General features: G+C 36.2%; 1 protein-coding gene across 2 annotated transcripts in view; it reads right to left on the reverse strand.

Annotated features, from left to right (window-relative positions):
* Positions 1-22,612, reverse strand: part of ROCK1 (Rho associated coiled-coil containing protein kinase 1) — a 94,296-nt gene that overhangs the window by 37,778 nt on the left and 33,906 nt on the right. Inside the window, exons 3-16 of one of the 2 annotated variants that reach the window (XM_049829118.1) lie at positions 20,049-20,149; positions 19,107-19,244; positions 17,705-17,880; positions 13,906-13,990; positions 11,885-12,029; positions 11,456-11,594; positions 10,147-10,238; positions 9,804-9,963; positions 7,097-7,163; positions 6,238-6,261; positions 2,854-2,942; positions 1,203-1,251; positions 483-618; positions 19-110 (exon numbers count right to left, since the gene is read on the reverse strand). In XM_049829118.1, coding sequence (XP_049685075.1) covers positions 19-110; positions 483-618; positions 1,203-1,251; positions 2,854-2,942; positions 6,238-6,261; positions 7,097-7,163; positions 9,804-9,963; positions 10,147-10,238; positions 11,456-11,594; positions 11,885-12,029; positions 13,906-13,990; positions 17,705-17,880; positions 19,107-19,244; positions 20,049-20,149 — 1,493 coding nt within the window. The remainder of the gene's footprint in view (positions 1-18; positions 111-482; positions 619-1,202; positions 1,252-2,853; positions 2,943-6,237; positions 6,262-7,096; positions 7,164-9,803; positions 9,964-10,146; positions 10,239-11,455; positions 11,595-11,884; positions 12,030-13,905; positions 13,991-17,704; positions 17,881-19,106; positions 19,245-20,048; positions 20,150-22,612) is intronic. The other variant, XM_049829128.1, reaches the window with a different exon arrangement.

Here is a 22,612-nt window from a genome sequence, read left to right on the forward strand (position 1 = left end):
TGAAGAGAAACCACATACTTGTTTTTGTAATTGTGTTATCTTCTCATTTGTAATTTGTGAATGTTGGCTGATTTTTTTCAAGTCTTCCATCTGATCTTTTAGCGTTGACACTAAAGAGAAATTACACCATTAATATATCAGATTAGAAAAAAAACTTAGGTTTTGGGGTTTGGTTTTTTTTACACAAACACACTCAAATAAATTCTTGGCATATAATAGGCCTTTTGTTGACTTTTTGCTTCTTATATACATTTTTAGGTCAAATTCTGTGCTTGCAGAACAACAATGCACTCTGTAGAGAATAAAACTTGAAAATAAGACAAAAATATTGTGTTCAAATAAAAATACACTCAAGATTTGAGTCCAATATTTGAAAAGCTCCCTTTAAAGTTGCATAGCACTTAAGATGCTAAGGTAGTAAATTGTTCCCCAAAACACATCATACACCTTATCAGTGTCAATGTTTGGACAACATGACATACCTTCATTTTCCACATTCCGTCTTTTTTCATTCTCTTGTTCAATTTTTCTTTGGTAGTCATTTATCTTATGTTGCAATACCATCTTTTCCTTCTCAATCTGAGACAGTGTTGATTCCAAGTTCTTTCTTTGATTTCCCTAAAATTAAAAGCATTAGTATTTTGTATTTAAATTTTAAGGAATGATCCCTAAACCAGTATCTCTACAATTAATTAATCAAGGAAACTGATGCATCATTTTCAATGAATGAGTTTCTGCCTTCCTTGAAAAGGTGTTCAGAAAAGATGGCTTTTTTAACTTGTACATGACAAATTTATGAAAACTTATTGTACTAGAAAACTTACTGTTAATGTGATTATATGTAAGTAACTATTAAAATTATTATTAAGAGACCACATAAGGACTCAATAGAAAATCATCTGTACATTAATTTTTAGCGTAACTGATTTTGATAAACTCCAGATAAATTGTGATGAGCGAGAGTGAGCAAAACATTTAGCAGAGGAAACAGAATTCAGCATGACTTGCAGAAATAAAAAAATTTTGAAAATGTGTACAAATAAAAATGTACGTCCCAATGCTATATATTGAAATATGATGGTTTGGTCTCAAATTTAAACTCAGAACAATTTTTTTAGTCACAAAAGAAATATCTTAAAACATGAAAGTACTATCCACATTCTTTACCCAACTAAGAAGGCTTCAGTGAGGAAAATAATTACCTCTTCATCCAGTTCTTTCATTATCTTGTCTAGCTTTATGTTTGAAGATCTAAAAATAAAACAAAATAATTTAAGTACTATTTGAGAAGGATACATTGTACATACTGTTTTTCTAGTGAAATAATTTGGGACTGTTACTAAAGTGAAGATTTTTTTTTTTTTTGGCTAATGCTATTTTGTAATAAACATTTGAAATTGAAGAAAACAATCAATCACTGGAAATAATTTGTAAAATACATTATTACGTATTTATCGACTTTGCTGCAGATTATATATGCAAAACTTTAGGTGCCACATTTTCTCCCTTAATCTGCAAATGTAAAAACAGTGTATGTACACAACACATTATCCTTAAAATTAGAATACACTGGTGAACTGCTAAAACTTAATCCAGTTGTGAACTTTTCAAGTATCTAAAATGGTTTGTTAATTCAACAGTAGACAGCTTCCTACCATGAATAAAGATATTTGAATAATACTATTCAAGTCTCTCTGTTGAAGCAATGTATTAAAACATGGTACTATAGAGAGAGTGAGGTTTAGTGCATAGTAAAACCTCTGTTAAGCAGCAGTAACACTGACACATCCATTGCATTTTTGTAGCTATCCCTCTTGAAAGAGGTAACAAAAAGGACCCAGACAATGTCACCTGGCAGGTACAATAAGAAGTTACAGCAATATATCCTATCTACTAATTCTGCAGTGAACAGTATGACATATCAGAAGACACGCTATTGTGCTCTGACAACTTCAGTAGTACTGCAGGAAGGCAGTTACTGAGTATATTTCAAGCAATGTACGTTCTGCCTGGGGAAAGCAACCAGAATGTGTGAACAGTGAAGTTGTACTTAAGTAAGAGACAGCATCACACAGTCTAAATTCCCACCGGACCATTTTGGCTACCAGTTCCCACATAAGTAGCTTGTACAGCTACATGCTGTGGTCCTAATTCACAAGCCTGAATTCTTCCTATATCCTATACCTAGGTGTTGCCTCCTGGCTTTATTTAGGCCTTCAGGAAAAGACTTCAAAAGGAGAAGCTAACTGAAGGGGAATTTAGTTTGCATGAATCTGAGCAAATATTTCTGATTATCAGGAAAGAATCCCAACTGTTTGTTTGTAAGTGTAGCTGCAAAAAATAGGCAAATTCTCATGTAGTTGCTTCTTCAACATGGTAGAAACAAGACTTTAGAAAACAAATAGCTGTTCTTATCTATCAGTCACCAGAAAAAAACAGGAATGTGGTTTTCCAACAAGTACCATGTATTTAGAAACCAGATAGTTAATTCCAATAATCCAGTATATGCAATATATACAGTATTTTACATTTTTTCAAAAGACAGCATAATCATTATGTACCTCAATCCAATAAAACATCTGAATTCAGAGATATCGAGTAAACTCAAACATTCAAGTGTTCAGAAAGAATGTGTTACATGGGTGCCAATGAAAACAAAACATTTTCTTCATACTATATTCAAGAAAACCATTTAAATATTGTTTTAGAATGACTTAAACCTGTGCCTGGAACTGTCCTGGAGAACTACAGTACCATTCTTAGTGTTACTCTGGTAATCCCTAAAGCAGTTATACAGAACTGAAGTGTTAGATATACTTAAATTATGTAAATAATTAAAGTTCAAAGTCTCACCTGCACTTTTGCTCCATTTCATCTTTCAACTGCATTTCATTATGTAGTTGTTCTTCCAACTCATATATCATCTTCTGCATATTTTCCAGCTTTAAATATGTATTTGTACATGAAAGAACATGCATTAAATTTAAAAACTTCAAAAAAAGTATTTCAGAATATTCAGTGCTGCTTATGTTGTATCACAGCTTACTCATTTCTATCTAAACACTAGATTTTTAGCTTATTAAAATGTGATTCCCCCCAAAAAAAAATTCTAAAAAAGTTAATTACAAGAAACAACTTTAATATTACGCAGTTTTGTCATTTGCACACACATAAAATTTTGGGGTTCTGAATAGTTCCATCAAAATTCACAGGGCTAAGCTAAGGCAAATCCTCCTTGTTTTAAGTATCTTCAGAATCAGACTATAGATATTACTGCAAAGACATAAGAAAGCATTTTAATTAACATCAAAATTTCTTTTTCTAGCTGTCATGGTTGAAACCAGGACACTAGCATGAACGACCACATGTATTTTGCAATGCATCTTCAAGCTCTCAACAAGTTCAGGAAGCAGAACCAGGCCTGTTAGTTATTAGCAATGGGGGGAAAATGCTGTTAACATCTATTTAGTCAGAGATCACTTTTACAGCTAGCACTGTACTAAGGTTTGAAAATAGCAACAAACTTCAGATGTTAATACAGAACATTACTGTATAGCATGTACTGTTTGCCAGCAAGATAAATTGAGAAATTCATTCTTTTCAGGTAGTCTCAAAATATCTACAATCTGATGGATCTCTAGGCACAATAATCCCACTCCAACATCAGCAAAATCCTCAGTTAAGAACAAGATGGTGTCAGCTTTGAGGAAGCTCATTAAGTCAAGCACGTGCTGATTCACTGTTAAACCTTTCTGCTGATCTTGTCAGGATTTCAGCCTTATTTAGCTTTCCCACATTTCCCTCAACACTCTTGGAACTGCATAGAGAAGAATTACAGTCCTAATCTAGACTCTCTTCAAAGCAGCATATTCAAGTGGTTCTGACCCTTTGCTTTTTTGTTCCTTGTTTTAACTTCAAAAACTCTGACAATTGCCTGACGACTCCTGCACAATCATCCCAGAAAGCAGAGCAACAGAACAGTTCCTCTTACATCTGCCTCTTCCTTTTTTCCTTCTCCAACAAAATATGCTTAGAGAAACTGGAACTGCTCACTAAGATCATGAAGAGTAGACAAATTACACTTGACTCCATTCTTTCTTGACAGCAACAGTACGTGTTCTCAACAAGAACTGGCCTCTGTACAATCCTAAACTAACATTTCAGTTTGGAGATGCACTATATCATGCTTATCCATATTAAATGAGAAAGTTATAGGTAAGATTATTTTTGCCTACTTCCAGGCAGGCATTTTCTCACTTCCATCTTTCAATCTGTTCTCCTTCCCACTGTAGTAGGAAATGTAAGTATGGAGTACTCAGGCACTCTCAAGAACTGCAGATCCTTTCTTACTTCCACCTTTTTCTTTCTTCCACATTCTTAAACTGCTCTGAAGATTTCAGAGGAAGCACACAGACATTGCGACTAGGGACTAACCAGAAACTACATATTTTATATATTTACCACTCTATTCTATATATTTACCACTACCTATCACAAAACCTTGAGAGAGCAAAGAAATACTAGAAGAAATAGACTTCTCAGCACTTACAGAACAGCTCTGGAAAGCCAACTACTTGGTGTGACATACAACATAACACCACATGGATGAGACAATGGTTGTAGTCTAAAACCACAGAGATGGCCTCTAAATCTAAACTTGAGGAAAAAAGAAGGACCACCACTACACAACACATTTATCTCCTTGGTATGAACCACTGAGAAATAAAGCAAGAAGCAAGACTACTTAAAGGCTAGCTCTCACTTTAGTAAAAAGGGACCACAGCTACTGCACAAAAATAAAGGACAGAGAAGTTTCAAGGTAATTGCTCTTCCATTTCTTGGTTACTCATTTTACAGCCCTTCCAGACAGACTGCATAGAGGAACTAAATGGGATAGATGAGGAACAGGTCCAAAAAGATACCTGGCAACTGAGGCATTTCTGTACTGACTCCTACTAGTTTGGACCTCTATTGCCTCCTCTTGCTTCTTTCTGTCTCTGGTTGCTTTTATATTGCTGTTCCCCAAGGGGCCTATTTAAGCTTGCTGAGCACTCTAATTATATTAGTATGAGACAACAGGCTTCCAGAGAAGTTTTGCACAATCTGATATCAATGGACTAAATACCTTCAGAAAATCCTGAGTTACAATTAACTCACTATAAAAGCATTCCTTTATGTTTTAGTTTGTTCTCAGTTTCCATTTTGAGTAGGAGGCGGGGGAGGAAAGGGCTATGAAGAAGCCTGCCTACAGCCAAGAAGCCAAGAAACATCCCTACGGAACTGCCATCTTCTTTTTTTTAATCACCACAGCATTGTACATCTGGTTCTGCACCCTGAACAATGAAGAAAACCGAAGACCCAGTGCAAAAGAATCTGTTAATCTCCTCTTTCTTAATATCTGTACTGTTTACAGATGGTTATGGTAGCACTAAACCAAAGTAAATAATCAGATCTTCAAAGAGGTTTGAAATTCAGTTAAAGGACATTGAATTCCATTTTTGTCCAACTTCACGGCCTAATTCTGTGAAGTTTTACACACTTGCAGAAAGCAATGATTTTCTTGGAAATTTCTGGCACTCAGTTCCTCCCAGAAGACACTCAGTACCATGCCAAAATGCAGATAGACCAGGTAACATCTTCTGTTGTATTTCCAGAACTAATTAATTTGCTAACCATGTGTTAACATTACCGTTTTTATTGCAGCATGTAATGAAAGAAAAACAGCTGAGAAAGAACTGTGGGGTAAAAGTACCTTGTAGTAAAGACTTAACATTTACTTAAACCTCTCTGTATCACTCATAGCCTTCCAGAGCTTCACCTCCCAAAACTGTTAAAATCACAAGACATTCAAATACACCTGACAATACAGACAGGACTCTTGGGGGTTCCTTCACTACATGCAGGTGCCTGTATCCCACTAATTATGCCAAGTCCATTCAGTAACCTTCTTCAAAGTCAACCAAAGGCCATCACACAGTTTTAAGTATCTGCAAATATTTGAAAGTCTGGCTCTGTTTTTAATTTTACCGTATCAACAGCCAAATGCTTATGAGGAAAACAAAATTTATGGCACACATCAACATACATAAAGAAATCAAGACACTTCAATGCTTAATAAATTCAGTTAGCCCAATAAAGTACATAATCAGATCCCCTGCCCTTCACAAATTTTGTCTGGGTAATACCACATATCATTAAAACTTTTATATTGCAAGTTTAAGAGAAAAGGGAACATACATCGATATCTGCTTCTCTTCTACTCTAAATGGAAAACATAACAGAACAAAATTACTAACAAAGTAAATCATAGTCAAAGCCAAGAAGATTTATTTTAGAGTTAATTATCAATTTTTTGACAGTGTTTACTTCTGGAAAGAATGTAATTTGCAAAATATGAAACCATTCTAAGGGAATAGCTTGATTTACAGCAGAACTTACACAGAATCCAAGCAGGCTTTGTTTCCAACACCTCAGCATACCTTCCCAGAAACCTGACTGCCAAGAAGCTTGGGAAGCAGTAACTGAAAAGAATTCCTGACCTTTTCTTGCTAGGTGAACTGCTCTATAAATGCAGATCCTCAGTGCCCTAATTCCCAATAGCTTGTGGGGCACCCTTGGAAAGAAGAATACCCAAGCTTGGTACATTATCTGCCACCTCCCACTTAGTTCACAGGAAGTCCAGCTCCAGAGTTAAACTGGCAGGTTGCTGGAAAGCCCAAGCTCCCTATCACACTCACATCCAGACTCTACGGTTGCCACTAAGCCAGCATACACCTGGGATCAATAAGGCACTCTAGAAATACTGCACAAACACTTTGATAGTCCTAAAGATAAAAACTGTGAATCCAGTTCCACAAAAAGAATATGCAGTTTCAGTTATTTTATTCCAATTCAGGAAAACCAATGTTATATGAAGAACAGAAATTCTGTTTTTCCAGTAACTTTAATAGGCAAGCCATACTAAACAGTTAAAATTTATGCATTGATTTTCCATATTCCAAGCACTAAATTGAGACATTTAGAACCCAGTTTATTCCCACATACGCAATAGATTCTTCACTAGGGTCCAACAAAGCTGAAAATCAGTGAGACATACCACACTTTTGTCCACACTGGAGCCTGTTCTGTTATCATTGGAATTTTCTGCAGAGACGGCTAAATACCTGCAACAACATTTAAAAAGTTTTAAGAGTGGTCTAAAAGCAAGGTTATGAAAAAAACAGAATATGATCATTCTAAAACATAACCCTCATATTTTTTTTCTCTAAAATGTAGATAACCAAATAATAACACAAGTAATTTTTTCATTTCTGTATTTATTATACTTTAAGATTCAAGCACATTTAATTGAAAAACTCACATAATTTATTGTAAAGTAGAAAGCTGCAGTAGAAGAACTCTAGAAAAAAGAATTTCTGCCAAATACTAATACAACCACTTTTCTTTTTTTAATAATAATTTTTAAAAATCTTTGCTTTCCATGGTTACAACACTCTCATTGGCTTCCATCCCATAAATATTTACTCAGGCACTTATGCAGCAAGTAGCAGCAATAAAGTGAACTCTGCAGAGATTGTGTAACTTCCAACAAAGCTACTAAGAGTTCTACACACAAAAAGTTTGCCCTGAAGCCAGTGTTATTTTATGTAAGTGTTTTCTAAAAATACCACAAATTTCTAGTTGCATGATTCTGAAAAGTCAGGTAACTAAATACAAATTACTATCCTCAAATTCCTTTGGTATTTGATGTGATATTCTTGGCCTGATAACTGATCTAGAGAGATGTAAAACATCTCTAACTGTATCAGATTATGTGAGGAAAAACTCTGACATGAACCAAGGAAGACACACACATCCTCTTTCTTGTTTCACATGCATATTTTCACATAATATACAAAAACCTCTCCAAAGGATCAAGGAGGGTAAAATCAAAGACATCTCCAAACCACGGTCAAATTAAACATCAAGACTGCTTTCAGACAATCAAATGACAAAGAGGAAATGGAACAGTTTCCTACAGAAAGGGGCTTGCTGGCCTGAGTACCAGAAGCCACCATATTTTGCACACCAGGGCTGTTGAGCAATGAGAATGTGATATTTAAACAGGCACAGCACCAGCTCCACCAGAATCCAGAAGAGAGCACACAAGCCAGATAGGGCTGCAAAGTGTTCTCAGCTAGTATTCCAAAACCTGTGTTATGGGTGAAGTTCAATAATAAACAACCGTATTTCCTAGTTTACAATCAATGAGATTACAGCTGTAGAAAGTATTCTATACTAAAAGATTATACTATTTCCTTTAAAGACGGAAGTCACATGATTTTCCTAGATTTCCATTTCTTTAAGTTCTCCAGCATACATGAACAAGATGAAACTGAAAGGTGGGGGTGGGGGGATATAAATGTGCAACTTTTTTCTAAATATGCTTTTTTTTTATGTTTGAACTATTTTCAATACAAAAAGGGAATAAAAATTAGGATTACAGGTTTAGCAAGTATGAATGGTTGCTTCAGACTTTTCAAGACTATCACACCAGCAGAGTATTATGGGACAAAATTCAATTCTAGAACAGCATGTTAGTTCTAGTAAGTCTACAAAGTTATGATAGTATTTAGTAGCAGAGTTCTTCAATGACAGCAAAACACAGCCACTTAGTTCTCTAAATTCCTGATACTGCCCCCCCAAGAAGGAAGAGGGAGAGAGAAGAAATTCTGTTGTTAACAAGCTTCTGTACGCTACTTCACCTTCTTGATAATATACTCCAAAATCTTCCTGCAAGGCAAAAATTAAGACTTTTCAAAATTATAGACTAAAATCAGAACAGTAGGTGAAATTCCTGAACTGCTGAACTCATACAAACTGTTTGCAAAGCTTGCAAGTCCTTCTATGCCTTACTGTGCAGAAAGCAACAACAAATCCAACTCTTTGCAGAGACGGAAAGAACTTCACCACAGGCTTGGAAAAGTGGTTCCTCTACTATGCAAGGACAAAAAACAGATTTATTTCTTTTAGGGCTTTCCTATTCAGAAATGCTATTAAAACTAATAGTCTCTATCTGACATGGTCTACTAGAAGTTTTAGCCCATTTTAAGCCTGACTGACACTACAATTAAAAGCTGCTCTCAAAGTAATAAAAAGTTACGACGATTTTTGAATGTAGATATAGCTATCCACAGTGCCTAAAATAATAATGACTGTTGAAAGTATGAACTAACATAATTTTAACTAATGTAATTTAAAGTCTTCTAAGCAACAGTAAAAACTGCAAAGTATCACAATCTCACTCCGCATTGGATGAGTGCTTTGGAAAAAGAAAAATTATGAAGCAGATAACAGGCAACTAGAAAATATTTTATTTCTAGTAAGCCAAGGTTTAATTTATCACATGCTAAAACACTGATGTAAAGTATGGTATCTTCATATACAGCTCAGGAACAGTAAATCACAGTAAAACAGTGACATTCATATCCCTAATTCATGACTCTACATATATAATTCAGTGGTCTGCAGGCAGCTCTGCCTAGTAGCGGCAACAGTGGATTTGTCTTGCTTAGCTTCCGCAGCACCACTATATAATATTCTTAATGCAGAAAAAGACATTCACAAATTCAGTGTGATATTTTAAGGTACTGATGACTAGCAGTACTGGTTAACATTATCAAAGTGTCAAAAGAGTATAGTTTATTAGGATTCTGAATCATTAATAAGAATCTGAATAGGCTTGTACTTAAATACTGGTTGGTAAGAGTCAGAAACAGCGTTGGCAAAAGAAAGCACCATTAGCTTGCTTTCTGCATACATACCGACGGTTGCTGTAGTACGTAAATCCTACAAAAGGAAGCTGGTTGCCCACAAATGCTTTTGGTATGGGAAATGTTTCTTCCTCTCCTTTGTCTTCTTCCAGATCATCAAAATTACTAGTGTCAATGTCACTACTTAAGTCAGGCACAACTGGTGCTACAGCTAGGAAAAAAGCAGAATAGTACGATAATAATCAGTATATTACTCAAGTGACTAAGAAACCTCTTTCCTTGGTACTGTGTAAATAAAACTTTAAATTCCATTAAAAGAAATACGGCAGTCCTTTTGCTAACATGATACCTAAGTAAGCCAGATCACTGTCTCTGAGAAAAGCATTATACTTACTGTCTCTGAGAGTTTCCCAAGCCCATTGATCATTTTTGAAGAAAAGGTGCCGTTTAATTTCTTCTACACCATTTCGTCCTAGCCTCACTTCCCTGTTTAAAGAGTTTTTTGATTAAACATGGGAGATGTCATAAATTATTCTGAAGCAAAGACTCATTTTAAGGCATAATCTAACAACAGAGACAAAAGATTACATCTCAAACTAAGGTAAGAAAGAAGTAGACATATCTTAAAAGTTTTCATATGAAGATACCTATAGCAGCACAGCAGCTACATTTTGGAACACAGTCTGGCTTTGTCTACAAGAAGCCCTACTGCTACTGTTTCCACCATCACAGTCTGGCTAGGCAGCTGCCAAGCAGCAGCTAGGTTCCACTTTTTCTAGGAGTCCATGCTGTTGTTCAAATTGTATGCAACCCAGCAAATGTAACATCCCCCTCTTTCATAGCACCAACTCTCAAGCAAAGGTTATGCTTGTATTAATATGTAGCATGGGTACAACAGGAGTGCACTCACAAAGTGGAACAGACCTAACACCCGCATTTCAGAGGGCTTCCTGTGGACTGACTCTACCCGGATCCTGAATGCCCACTAAGAGCTGGGAGTGCATTAGGGGCACTCCTGAAATGCATCTTTTTGCTGTAGCTTCATCCAAAAGGAATCCATTTTGCACGTCACTCACCACTGTGCAACACAGACCAATGTAACAGTAGTTGTTACTAAGGAGTAACACTTCAAACTGAATTTATAAGATAGATGTACCCATAGCAGCAGCACTTTCCTTTCTCCAGTATACATACTACTACCACAAAGAGCAGCAGCAACCATTGGTGACTCCTCTCCCAAATACTGGGACTGGAGAAGATGAAACTGATGTTACTGCCTGTCTAGCTCGCAGTAACAGTTAGTAACTACTGCTTCAGGTTAGACAAAATGCTACTTCAGATTAGACAAAGTTAGACTGAGGTTCTAAAAAATTCTTGACTAACAAATTAAAACAGCCTTTCTGTAAGCAAGAGGCTAACAGTTTCTAACATTGCTGTAGTTCAGAAAAGAATAAAGCCCAATTCCTATGAAGGAGAACATTCAACTAACAGAAATGCATTCAGAGATCAGAAAAACACCTAACTATGGCAGCATCTAAATGGGAACAGAGTTACATGGCATTCATGCCGAGTCAGTAAGAGTTTCACTTCTCTAGAGCGCTTTAGAAACCCACACAAAACAAACATATACATGTTCTTTCAACACGAGAAGAAATTTTCTTAACAAAGGTTTACTTTCATTCTGAGTAAAGTTTAAATCTTACCTATCAGTTAAAAAGGCACAAATAAGGTTTTTTGCCTCTTTAGAAATCTCATTGTCATCAGGGAAAGTAAGGGAGTTCTTATGGTTCATAATCTTGCTGTATGTTCCAACCAAAGAATCTGCATAAAAAGGTGTATCACCTGAAAAAGCAGCAATGCAAAAATTAAAAAGCAGATCAAACTTATTGTAGATTTGATTTATAATATTTGAATTGCATATGCAACAATGTAAGCAATTAAGTGAACAAAAAGCAAGGACAAATGTTTGAGGACTGTGCCAGAATATTTCTAAAATATGTTCTGTAAATACCAGGATCAGTAAACCACAGCTTATGTCTGAAGAGCATAAATTAAACAGTTAAAAACAACAGGGATTTTAACGTGGAGTCTAGTTAAGTAGTGTAGTCAGTTGTGATTATCCTACTACTCACCTACAAGCATCTCATACAAAAAGACTCCAACTGACCACCAGTCACATTCTCTCCCATAGTAACCATCACCACCCTGGGACTTCAACACTTCAGGAGAGATATAGTCTGGTGTTCCCACAGCAGTATCACATCGTACCATACCTTCCTACAAAGAGGAGGAAAACAGCCAGGCCCAAATATAAAATAAAAAATTGCAAGCCATTTCCAAGAGTTTATACATCTTAAGCAACATCAACAGATCAACATCAACTTTCATCAACAAACGTTCTTTTTTGAATGGGTATTTTAACATTTTTATATTCTAAGCTACTAAATCCAGAACAAAGCACCAGATTTGTCAAACACAGTGAAAGTTACTGTAAAAACCTCAGTTAATATCCAAAAAGTAATCAGAACTGCATCTAGGCCCTGTAAACACTGCACAGCCTCTCCTGCTCATGCCAGTATAAATGTCATACACTGACAGGATGTACTATAAACAGGGAAAACTCCTCTGTTAGCCTAAATGGGTCAACATCAGGGATTTTGCTGAGAGTATCAGCTAAAGTGCAAGTTTTTCACCTGCAACCCAACATACTTAATGCCAGGAAGACTAAATATAGACAGAGCCTTGAAACCCTAAGGACACAGACTTCAAAACAGGTTAACAGGTGAAAAGAACGTTTGACATTCCTCACACCCCTGAGAAAGGGCTGGCAGAACAGCCACACTGGAGCTGGCATCCAGAATGCTGAAGCTGCAACCATGCACCCCTTTCCAGTGCCATTCAAGCACTTCTGAAATAATCCTATGCCATTCCTAGAAACGGATCAGTAGAAAAACTTGCATAAAAATATACAACTAAGTAAATATAACAAATATAAATCCAGTGTTGTGTATGCAGGAAATCCAGAATGCACCTAAATTAAGCTCCTATGCTGAGCAGTTTCTCTCCCACAGAATAACCTTTCTCTTTCAAACACTAGAGGAACCCAAAACTAGGCTCAAGACTACTTAGCTAGCTTTGTTTAGAACAGCACAAAATGTAAAGTGTTGTAGACAGGTTTACTTTGATAACGCTAATATACAGCAAACTTTGGTAATATTTTTTCTTTGCTTTTTTCGCACTTACAGCTTAAACACTAGGATAATGTTTTTCTGTATTTCAAAATTCCTCATTGTTAAGAACACAATCAGTCAAGGATAAATCTGTATTAAGGCAAAAATAAAGCCAAATTTTGTGTCAACTATTCCACTGAAGTGGACTGTTTCTGACTTGAGGCAACTCCTTGAATTTGTACACATAACTTCCACTTAATTTTCGTTGGTGCCTTTTATTTATGGCAAAGCAGCTAAATACAGTGATTTAGTCAAAGCTCCTGGAATATGTTGAGAATATAATGTACGTATTATACAGACTCTACTAACTACCACGTATTTCAGATTGTTTTCCTCATATATGTGCAGACTGACAAAACCAATCAGAGTTTTGTGTAGGGAAGAACAGTGCTTTGCAGAACATGAAAAACTGTTCCAAAATATTTTATTTTAGTGACCTCAGGATGTATTTTAAACAAATGAATAATTCTATAACATCCTTTAACCTGTTTACTTCAGATTTGCCCTTTTGCTACATCAGCATATGGCTAATAAGTACAATTGGGATTCATTCAGCAACTTGTACATCAGTTTTGATTCTTTCGTTTCTGACACACTACGTAAAAATAATCTCACTTCTTTGCATTAACTTTTGATAACCAAAGACTTGAAGAAATAATCTAGAGGATCTAGAGACAATCAAAGGCTTGACTTCAGAAAGTTTCTCTAGGAAAGAGTATAGAAGTTGATACAGTCCCTACCTCAGCAATGCATCCAGGAATGTGTTCTACATTGTCATTGAATAGAATGCACAAAGAATAGTAATGGGAACAGATTGGAATTTTCAACTCTTCTCATCTAGCTAAAAAGTTTTCAGTGTATTTTCTTTTCACTTTTGTTTTCCTTTCACAAACAGGAAAGCAAAATTAAAAACATATGTTTACCTTGTTCATCTTCATACAAGTACCAAAATCTGCTAGTTTTAAATGACCAGCTTTATCTAGCAGCATATTATCAGGCTTCACATCTCTGAAAGAAGAAAAATATATTCTTTAAAAGAAAATAAATCAATTTAAGTTATGAAAAAAAAAAGTCAACTATTTTTCAGATGCAACATTGCAAGGAAAAAGACCAACATGAAAGCACCATTACTTCCTCCATTTTCTTCTGCTTTCTCGAAGTATCATGTCCAACACATACACTGCTGCACTACAATATTTTAAAAAATTACAATGGAAGTGGGAATACAGCCTTAAGCCACCAAATTTAACAAATCCAGACATTAATCATGAACCTCAAGTTCCTAAAAAAAGACTCACTGATTGAAGTACCTCTCTGCTAGGATCCAGCTACAGAAAAAAACAACAACATTCTGGTTCTGAGTTAGCTACCTCAAACAGACCTTGAAAACACAGCTTCTTCTCTGTACCACTTCTATTTTAAGGGAACAAATGGATGTGATTTTCAGAATTATATTAATGTGAATAAATATTTTTCTGTGGCTCAAAAGGAGTATTGTCTTATGCCCTTTTCCACAAAGTACTTCCGTTATAGAAAATAAGTTTTGATAAAGTAACTGGTAAAGTTCAGCACATACAATGTTATTAAATATACTGAAGCAGAATAACAGTAGGAAACAATTATCAAGAAAGCATAACACAAATTTCAGGAGAAAGTGTGTTTCTGGGACTTCAAAGGAGAACTCTGGCCATAACTGTCAAATGAAGTGCAGTGGAAATGTATCAGTATACTCACAGAACAGTTTTGATCAGGAAGGATTTTTGTAAGACCCTGGTTAACTGCCTGATAAAAGTACAGCTAACAAAGTTAGATTCAACTTCAAAGTTACATTAGGTTTCTTAGGGTCAAATCCAGTCAAGTTTTGAATTTTTCAAGAACAGAGATTCCACAACCTCTCTAGGACTCTCTTCCACTGTTTGACTGCCCTCATAGTGAAAAAATATTTCCTAATGAATAGCTAGATACTCCCTTGCTGCAACTTGTCTCATCCATTGCCTTGCATCTTTCCAGTGTGCAACTTCAAGTCCGGCTCCACCTTTCCTATGAAGTCCTGCTGGGCAGCTGATGACTGATGCTTTCTGTCTCACCCGAACACTGTTCATGTTGCAAATGAAAACACAGTGCTGGCCCCAGTATCAAACCTCTGAGGAATCGCTAGTAACAGACTGCTAATTGGACATTGTACTACTGAGCACAACCTTTTGTTCTTGCCTATTCAAACCATATCTTTCCAATCTGGCTACATCAAAAACCTTGCTAAAGTCAAGACAAACAGCACACACTGCTCTCCCCTCATAAGTGGAGTCCATCATCTCATCACAGAAGGCATTTGTATTGGTAAGGCATGCTTTACCCTTGGTAAATCCATGCAGGCTGTTCCAAATCACCTTCCCATTGACATGCTTGGAAATGGTTTCCTGAGAATTTACTCCATAAGATACCCAAAGATTGCCCTTAGGCTGATGAGCCTGCAATTCCCCTGATCCTCCCCTCCTTGCCCTTCTCAGGGCAAGATGGGTGTGCCATTTGCCTCTTTCCATTCATCAGGAATCTCCCAATTGCCACAACCTTTCAAAGGTGACAGACAGCAGCATCATAAGGATACTGGCCAGCTCCCTCACAACCCTTGGTACATTCCACCTGGTGCCTTGGACACATGTAAGGCTCTAAAGAGAGATCTGGACAGGCTGGATCGATGGGCCGAGGCCAATTGTATGAAGTTCAACAAGGCCAAGTGCCAGGTCCTGCACTTGGGTCACAGCAACCCCATGCAGAACTACAGGCTTGGGGAAGAGTGACTGGAAAGCCGCCTAGCGGAAAAGGACCTGGGGGTGCTGGTTGACAGCCAGCTGAATATGAGCCAGCAGTGTGCTCAGGTGGCCAAGAAGGCCAACGGCATCCTGGCCTGCATCAGAAATAGTGTGGACAGCAGGAGAGTGATCGTTCCCCTGTACTCGGCACTGGTGAGGCCGCACCTCGAGTGCTGTGTTCAGTTTTGGGCCCCTCACTACAGGAAAGACACTGAGGTGCTGGAGCGTGTCCAGAGAAGGGCAACCAAGCTGGTGAGGGGCCTGGAGCACAAGACATATGAGAAGTGGCTGAGGGAGCTGGGGCAGTTTAGTCTGGAGAAGAGGAGGCTGAGGGGAGACCTTATCGCTCTCTACAACTACCTGAAAGGGGGCTGTAGCAAGGTGGGCACTGGTCTCTTCTGTCAGGTGGCTGGTGATAGGATGAGAGGAAATGGCCTCAAGTTGAGGTAAGGGAGATTTAGGTTGGATATTAGGAAAAATTTCTTTACTGAGAGGGTTGTCAGACATTGGAACAGGCTGCCCAGGGAAGTGGTTGAGTCACCATCCCTGGAGGTATTCAAAAAGTGAGTAGACAGGGTACTTCAGGACATGGTTTAGTGAGCATGGTTGATGGTTGGACTCGATGATCTTGAAGGCCTTTTCCAACCTAAATGATTCTATGATTCTATGTTCTGTTTGCATAACTGGGACTCAGCTTGATCTTCCTCTGCACAGTAATGCTTCACTCTCCCAAGCTCCACCACTAGGCAAAGGGACCTGAGAGGCCTGAAAGCAGACCTTATCAACGAAGGCCAAGGCAAAGGCGGCAGCCTCAGGTGTTTCCATGTCCTTGGTCACTAGGTTCCTGACCCATTAAGCAGTGGGCCCACATTTTTATCAGTTTCCTTTCATTCCTCAGATTTGAACAGACTAACTCCAGGGGTAAACAAATACAAAAAAAATCTGCTGGTGTCAAAATAATGTAAATTTTTAGGAAGAAAAACTCACTGTGCTGCTGGCAACTTCTGATGCTGCTTTCTCAACCTTGCAATACACGTGTACAAATGGTTCGTTCAGCCAGATAATTTATCCATTAGATGTAGCATAGCTACATAATTAATGATGCTCTAGATCTTACTCAAGCAACAGATCAGTAGTTTGGTTTGCTTTGCTTTTGCTTTTTTGCAAAAGTGTATGTGTTAACACTGATCTTCTGGCCAAATTAAAAATTGAGAATTTATACACTAAGTCTTCCTCAAACTCTTCCTGTATTTTCTGTTGAAAAAACTATTCTTCTGCTCCTAGTTAATACAATTAAAAGCTAACAACAGATAAAAGTTCAATTATCAAAAGAAATCTTCTCAACCTATCTGAGAACCAACTACATTTCATGTTAGGGCAAGTACATAATATGAAACTAAGCCAAGTCCCTTTGCTCTGCACCTCAATTTTCCATCTTGCCCCTTACAAAGAAACACGTGGCTGGGAGATTTTCCTCACATTGTTCACAGATTCTTGTTTAATGGGTCACTGAGGCTTCAAATGCAGAGCAGAGAATTAATAATTCCCAACTGTGTATACTACTTCTGTCAAATTCCCAAAACAGCTTTTTCTAATCAAAAGAAAAGAACCATTTGGGGGCCAACATGTTCATACCACTTTAGTTCTTGTATCTCTTGGTAAAATGGGACAATTTTATTACTTCCCAAACCGAGGAACATCAGCTTGCTAAAAATCCTTACTTTGACTATATCACCTCAGACTCATAGTTTCTGATGGCAAAAACCTTTGAAGTTCTAAGATGGAATAATTATGAAATAATAATGAAGTAGTAACATCATAAATTTTAAAACTGCCTAAACAATTACTGAAGTCATTCTGGCAGCACCAGGAATAAAATAACACTATGCAACAACACTTTTTTCTTCTTCACCTGTGTATAAAACCCATTGAATGAATTGCATCTAATGCAAGTACAACTTCAGCAGTATAAAATCTTGCCCATTTCTCCGGAACATCGTAGTTGCTCATTAAATTCACAAGGTCCCCACCAGGCATGTATTCCATCACCATGTAAAGGTAACGGTCATCTTGGAATGCATAAAATAACTGTAAAAAGCAAATAAACAAAAAACAAGTCACTGAATGTTCCAGTTATCTTTAATCTTTTGCTTGTTGGAAATCAAAGCAATTTCTACACAAACTGATTTAAAGAGTAACAGAATTGCTACAACTACTGTAGCAACTTTGCATCATCCAGCAGACCTCCTAAAAAGGAATTAATCTCTAGAGTAAATTTCAGCCAGATCTTCCATCCCTTTATACTAAAATGGAAGGAGTAGAGTCCTGGTTACAAATTAAGATTAGTATATTTGGTGCAGTAAGTTTTGAGATCATTTCAAAGAACACTCATTGCCTAAGAGGACAAAATGCTTCCTTATTCCCCGGGATGCTAGTTGACAAGTATGTAAACATGAAAGACTGTATTGCAAACATCTGCCCAATTCTATTTGTGTTAACACTAAATATTTATTGCTCTATTGTCAATGTATTTATTGTATAGAAAGTGAGCCTAATTTTTAAACAATTAAGCAAAAACATTTCCCTCACAGTTGTCAATGCTCTGTTCAACATGAATAGTGCGAGTAGATTTAAGTTTCCTAACTTAAAACTTTTTGAAAATCATAAAAGTACTATTCTGGACAATCACTCCCAGACAGATACTAATGTAGTTACCTATTTGACTTAGGTAAATCTTGAATGATTTTGTTTAATTCTAACGTAACAAAAGAATTTACACACTTTAGGGTAAGAACAGTTTAAATGAACAAGTTAACATGTGCACACACAATGCATGAGCATTGCTTCAGACGTGCTCCTTATAACTTCAAAGGCAGCAATGCCTCCCAAAAAATTGTCAGTAACACTGAACTGAGGAAAAAATAACCAGAGCAGGCGTAATTTGCCGTCAAATATACACACAGAAATTAGAATATACAAAAGCTGCGGTTTAAGCATATCTTTCTGGTATACTACATGCCTCAAAGAATTACTACAGAGCAGGCTCACCAATATGTATCTGGCAAAGAGTTTTAATAATAAACAGAATAGCTTATCTTGTAAATGTTGTAACAAAATATAGTTTTGAAGCAAGTGCAATATCTGCTATTTGTTGTATACACCATTCCTAATGTTAACAATGTATTTCCCTAACAGACCAATACAACTAAAAAGGGACTTTGAGAAGCTAAAAATGGAAACGTAATTCCAGGTCATGCAGTGTTGTAACAAAACTATTCTATAATGACAATATTTTAAAAAGACTATCACTATACCTGAACAACCCAAGGACTGTTAGCAAAAGCCATAATATCCCTTTCTTCCCAGAAGAATGCAGAATCTGATCTTTTTATCATCTCAAATTTACTCAGAAGCTTCATAGCATACACTCTCCTTGAGGATTTATGCCTTACCTATGAAGACAAATGTGACACAGAACACATTAGTTTGCCATATTAACATATGAAGAACACCACTGAATATATTACTTTCCTGCATCAATATTTAACAAATTTTAGACTTTTCACATTTTTTTAAAGAATTATATGCTGTAGGTCTATAGAATAATTACACTCCACTATCTGACAGTATATGCATTGCTCTTAAAATACTTGCTAGAACTATTCAACATAGAAGTCCATAGGCATAACAGTCGCTTTGTAATTTGTAGGTATGTGTCTTTAAAAGGACAACTATAAATACCATAAAGTTAAAACTATAAGCATTTTCCAGAGTTCATTAGCAGACATGTATACTTGCTGCCATACTTCCAGTTCCTCCCACCAGTTCTCAATTTAATAAAGCAGGATGAACAAGCCTAGTTGCTAATTATCACAAACAACACACAACATCTCTCATCTGTGATTAACTATGTCCACAAAAATCTGGTGTAGCCCCTGAACTGGCAGAAATTCTAGTCCTGAAGATTTGTTCAAGTATCTATGTATACAGTGGCAAAGGCTAATTTTCTGGATTATGAGGAATACACATTCCATATTTTTTTAATAGAGAAGCATGACTACAATGCAAAACAAGTACTTTTGCACTTTGAGAGTACTGAAATATGACATTCCCAAAAACATCTCCATGAAACAAAATTTCACCAAGCTAAAGGCTTTAATATTATACGACTGCATCTTCTGAACACTTTATTTGGAAACATACACAAGCAAATACTACCAAATACATTCAAATGTACAAATAGAAATATAACTTACCAACTGAACCTCCCCAAATGCCCCTCTACCGATCACCTTCACCACTTCATAATCTTCAGCTTTCATGCGCAGATCTCTCATTTTATTTACCGTGTCTTTATCTACATAAAACAAAATTCACATTTCATATATAATCAATTTAATTAAACACATTAATGTCATTTCAATTTTTCATAGTTATTGGAAGATGTGCTGCTTAAAGAGAGGTCTTCATTTTGAACCTACCTTCCTACTGGAAACCTCTCTGCAGAATGCATGACCTCATTCTCATTACCATAGTAACTAAAACCTGACATAAACCTAATGCAATTACTCTACTGTACAATCAAATTACTGGAGATCTTAATGTGGGAATTTCTTTAAGAATATTCACCTGCAAAAAAAGCTACATAAAAATTTCATATCCAGCATGAACTTGCTTGTAAGCTGATCAGTATAAAAAGATTATTTCTGGATAAATATGCAATACATCTGAGAAAGTATCATAAAGTACACACATGAGACACTTGAAGAAACTATTTTTTAAAAAAATGAGCTTTCAGTTTTCTGCAGTTTTATTATTCCTAATACTCAAAAAAGTAGATTTTAATTTAAAACATGCAGTGGGAATCATTGCAATTATTTATATAAACCTGTCATTCTATAAACTACAATAATTTACAAACTCCCAGTGGGCAGATATTCTAACTCCAAATTTGGTCAAAGATTAAAACAGTCTATTTTAATCCACGTGGGTCAACACTGGCATGAGATTGCATGGAAAAGCTTCATGCTTCAGTATTCTGAAAAGCAAGGAACATCTACTAAAACAGATATGCTTCTAATAAAATAAACATTGCAACGATATTTTATTTTCAAAAATAATATTCTAGGCCTAAAAGCAAAGTTTAGAAAGGACAGGGGAAGAGAAAGGAGGAGAAATGTCCTTTCTAAGTTCATATTTTTTAAAAAAATGATGAGGCAGACAACAGAAAATTACCATTCAATTTTAACCTACACTGGCCATTATCTAAAACAAAAGCAGCATATGTACAATTAGAATTCAGTAAGACTTCATTACTGCAACAGGGACAAATACAGCTTCATTTGAATAAATACTCTGTGGCATTACTGTCTAATGTAAAGCCATCCCTTTACAATGCAGCATACCACTAGCTGATTTCAATAACGTATATTAAAATTGTAAATTCTGACAAATTATTTCGCACAAGGATCAAAATATTCAGTAATTTAAAAAATAATGCATTGCCTTCTTTCCCCTGGTGAAAACTGACCTATAGTGGAGGATGAGTAAGACTGCATGGAACTAAAATGCAGCAATTCTTATGACAACAATTTTCTAGTTATTGTTAACTTACTGCCTAGTAATCTCACAACAGGAGATCCACCACTTCTGAATGAAAAATCTTGACATTGGTGCAAGACAAAGCTAGGCACAATATGAATCTTTTAAACAGTTTTCAATCACAAGCCTCACCTATGGCCAAAAGAGAATTAAGGAAAATACATCTGAAGAGCAACCTAAACCAAGGATTTTTAAATAATGTAAAACAGGCTTGTGAGCAGTTGCAAATTGCAATTTACTGCTTGAGAGACGTACTAACACTTGATTATCTTCAGACAATATGTTACAGGAAAAAGTGTTGGAAATTTGACCTCCATATACTAAGATCTAGGCAGCTCCTTATCTCCCACTAACAGTGGAAGACCCGGCCAGCTTACATTGTATGAACAGGTGGGGTAGCTCCGATGGCAAAAGACCACATTCTCCAATTTGACCTGAAGTTTGATTATAAGCTTAGATGCTGTCTTAAAATAAACTGAGTCCCTGCTGCAAAGTTCGGCTTTCAGCCATCTTCAATATTGATTTCTTTATTCTTGTAATTCTATATGGTAGAAAATTTATAATAAGGTTCTACATTTGCAAAAATAACCTTCACAGCCTTAGGCAGTAGAAGCAGATTTTGGAGGCTCCACAAATACACAGTGTAAACCAGAGAAAAATAAGAGGAGCAATCACTCTATAAAACAAAGAAAGCAAACTCCTATTTTATTTGCAATCTAGACATTTATTTTAAAGACGTTCTAGAATAATGGTACAAACAGTTTGGACAGCTAATACTGCAAAAAAAATATTTTAAACAGTTTTCTATTAGAACTAAAACAAACATGAAAATGTTCTTACATGTCTATTTATTTTTTTAAAATAGAAATTTGAGACAAACTAGACTTCACAGTTCCCTCTAAGGCCACTACTAGCACATCCACAGCTTGCTTTCATATTTCAGCAAACACAGCAATATGGGTGTTCAAAAGGCAGTCTGAAGTGAAATAAAGTTTGAAGTTAAATGGTCTGTTCACCTTCATATTATGTCAGGTCACATCTTACACAGTACATAATTTACACCTACAAGATATTAATTAGCAGACTGTAAATGTAAGTTTTCTTTTCCTTCACTCAGCCCCAATTGCAAAAGTGAAGTTCTTTTGAGACTCACTAATGATTTCACTATTCATAAAAATTACATTCAAATTATCTGTTGCAATGAGTATTTCCTTTGCCT

This window comes from Accipiter gentilis, chromosome 2 (assembly GCF_929443795.1).
Source record: "Accipiter gentilis chromosome 2, bAccGen1.1, whole genome shotgun sequence".
NCBI classification, from domain to species: domain Eukaryota; kingdom Metazoa; phylum Chordata; class Aves; order Accipitriformes; family Accipitridae; genus Astur; species Astur gentilis.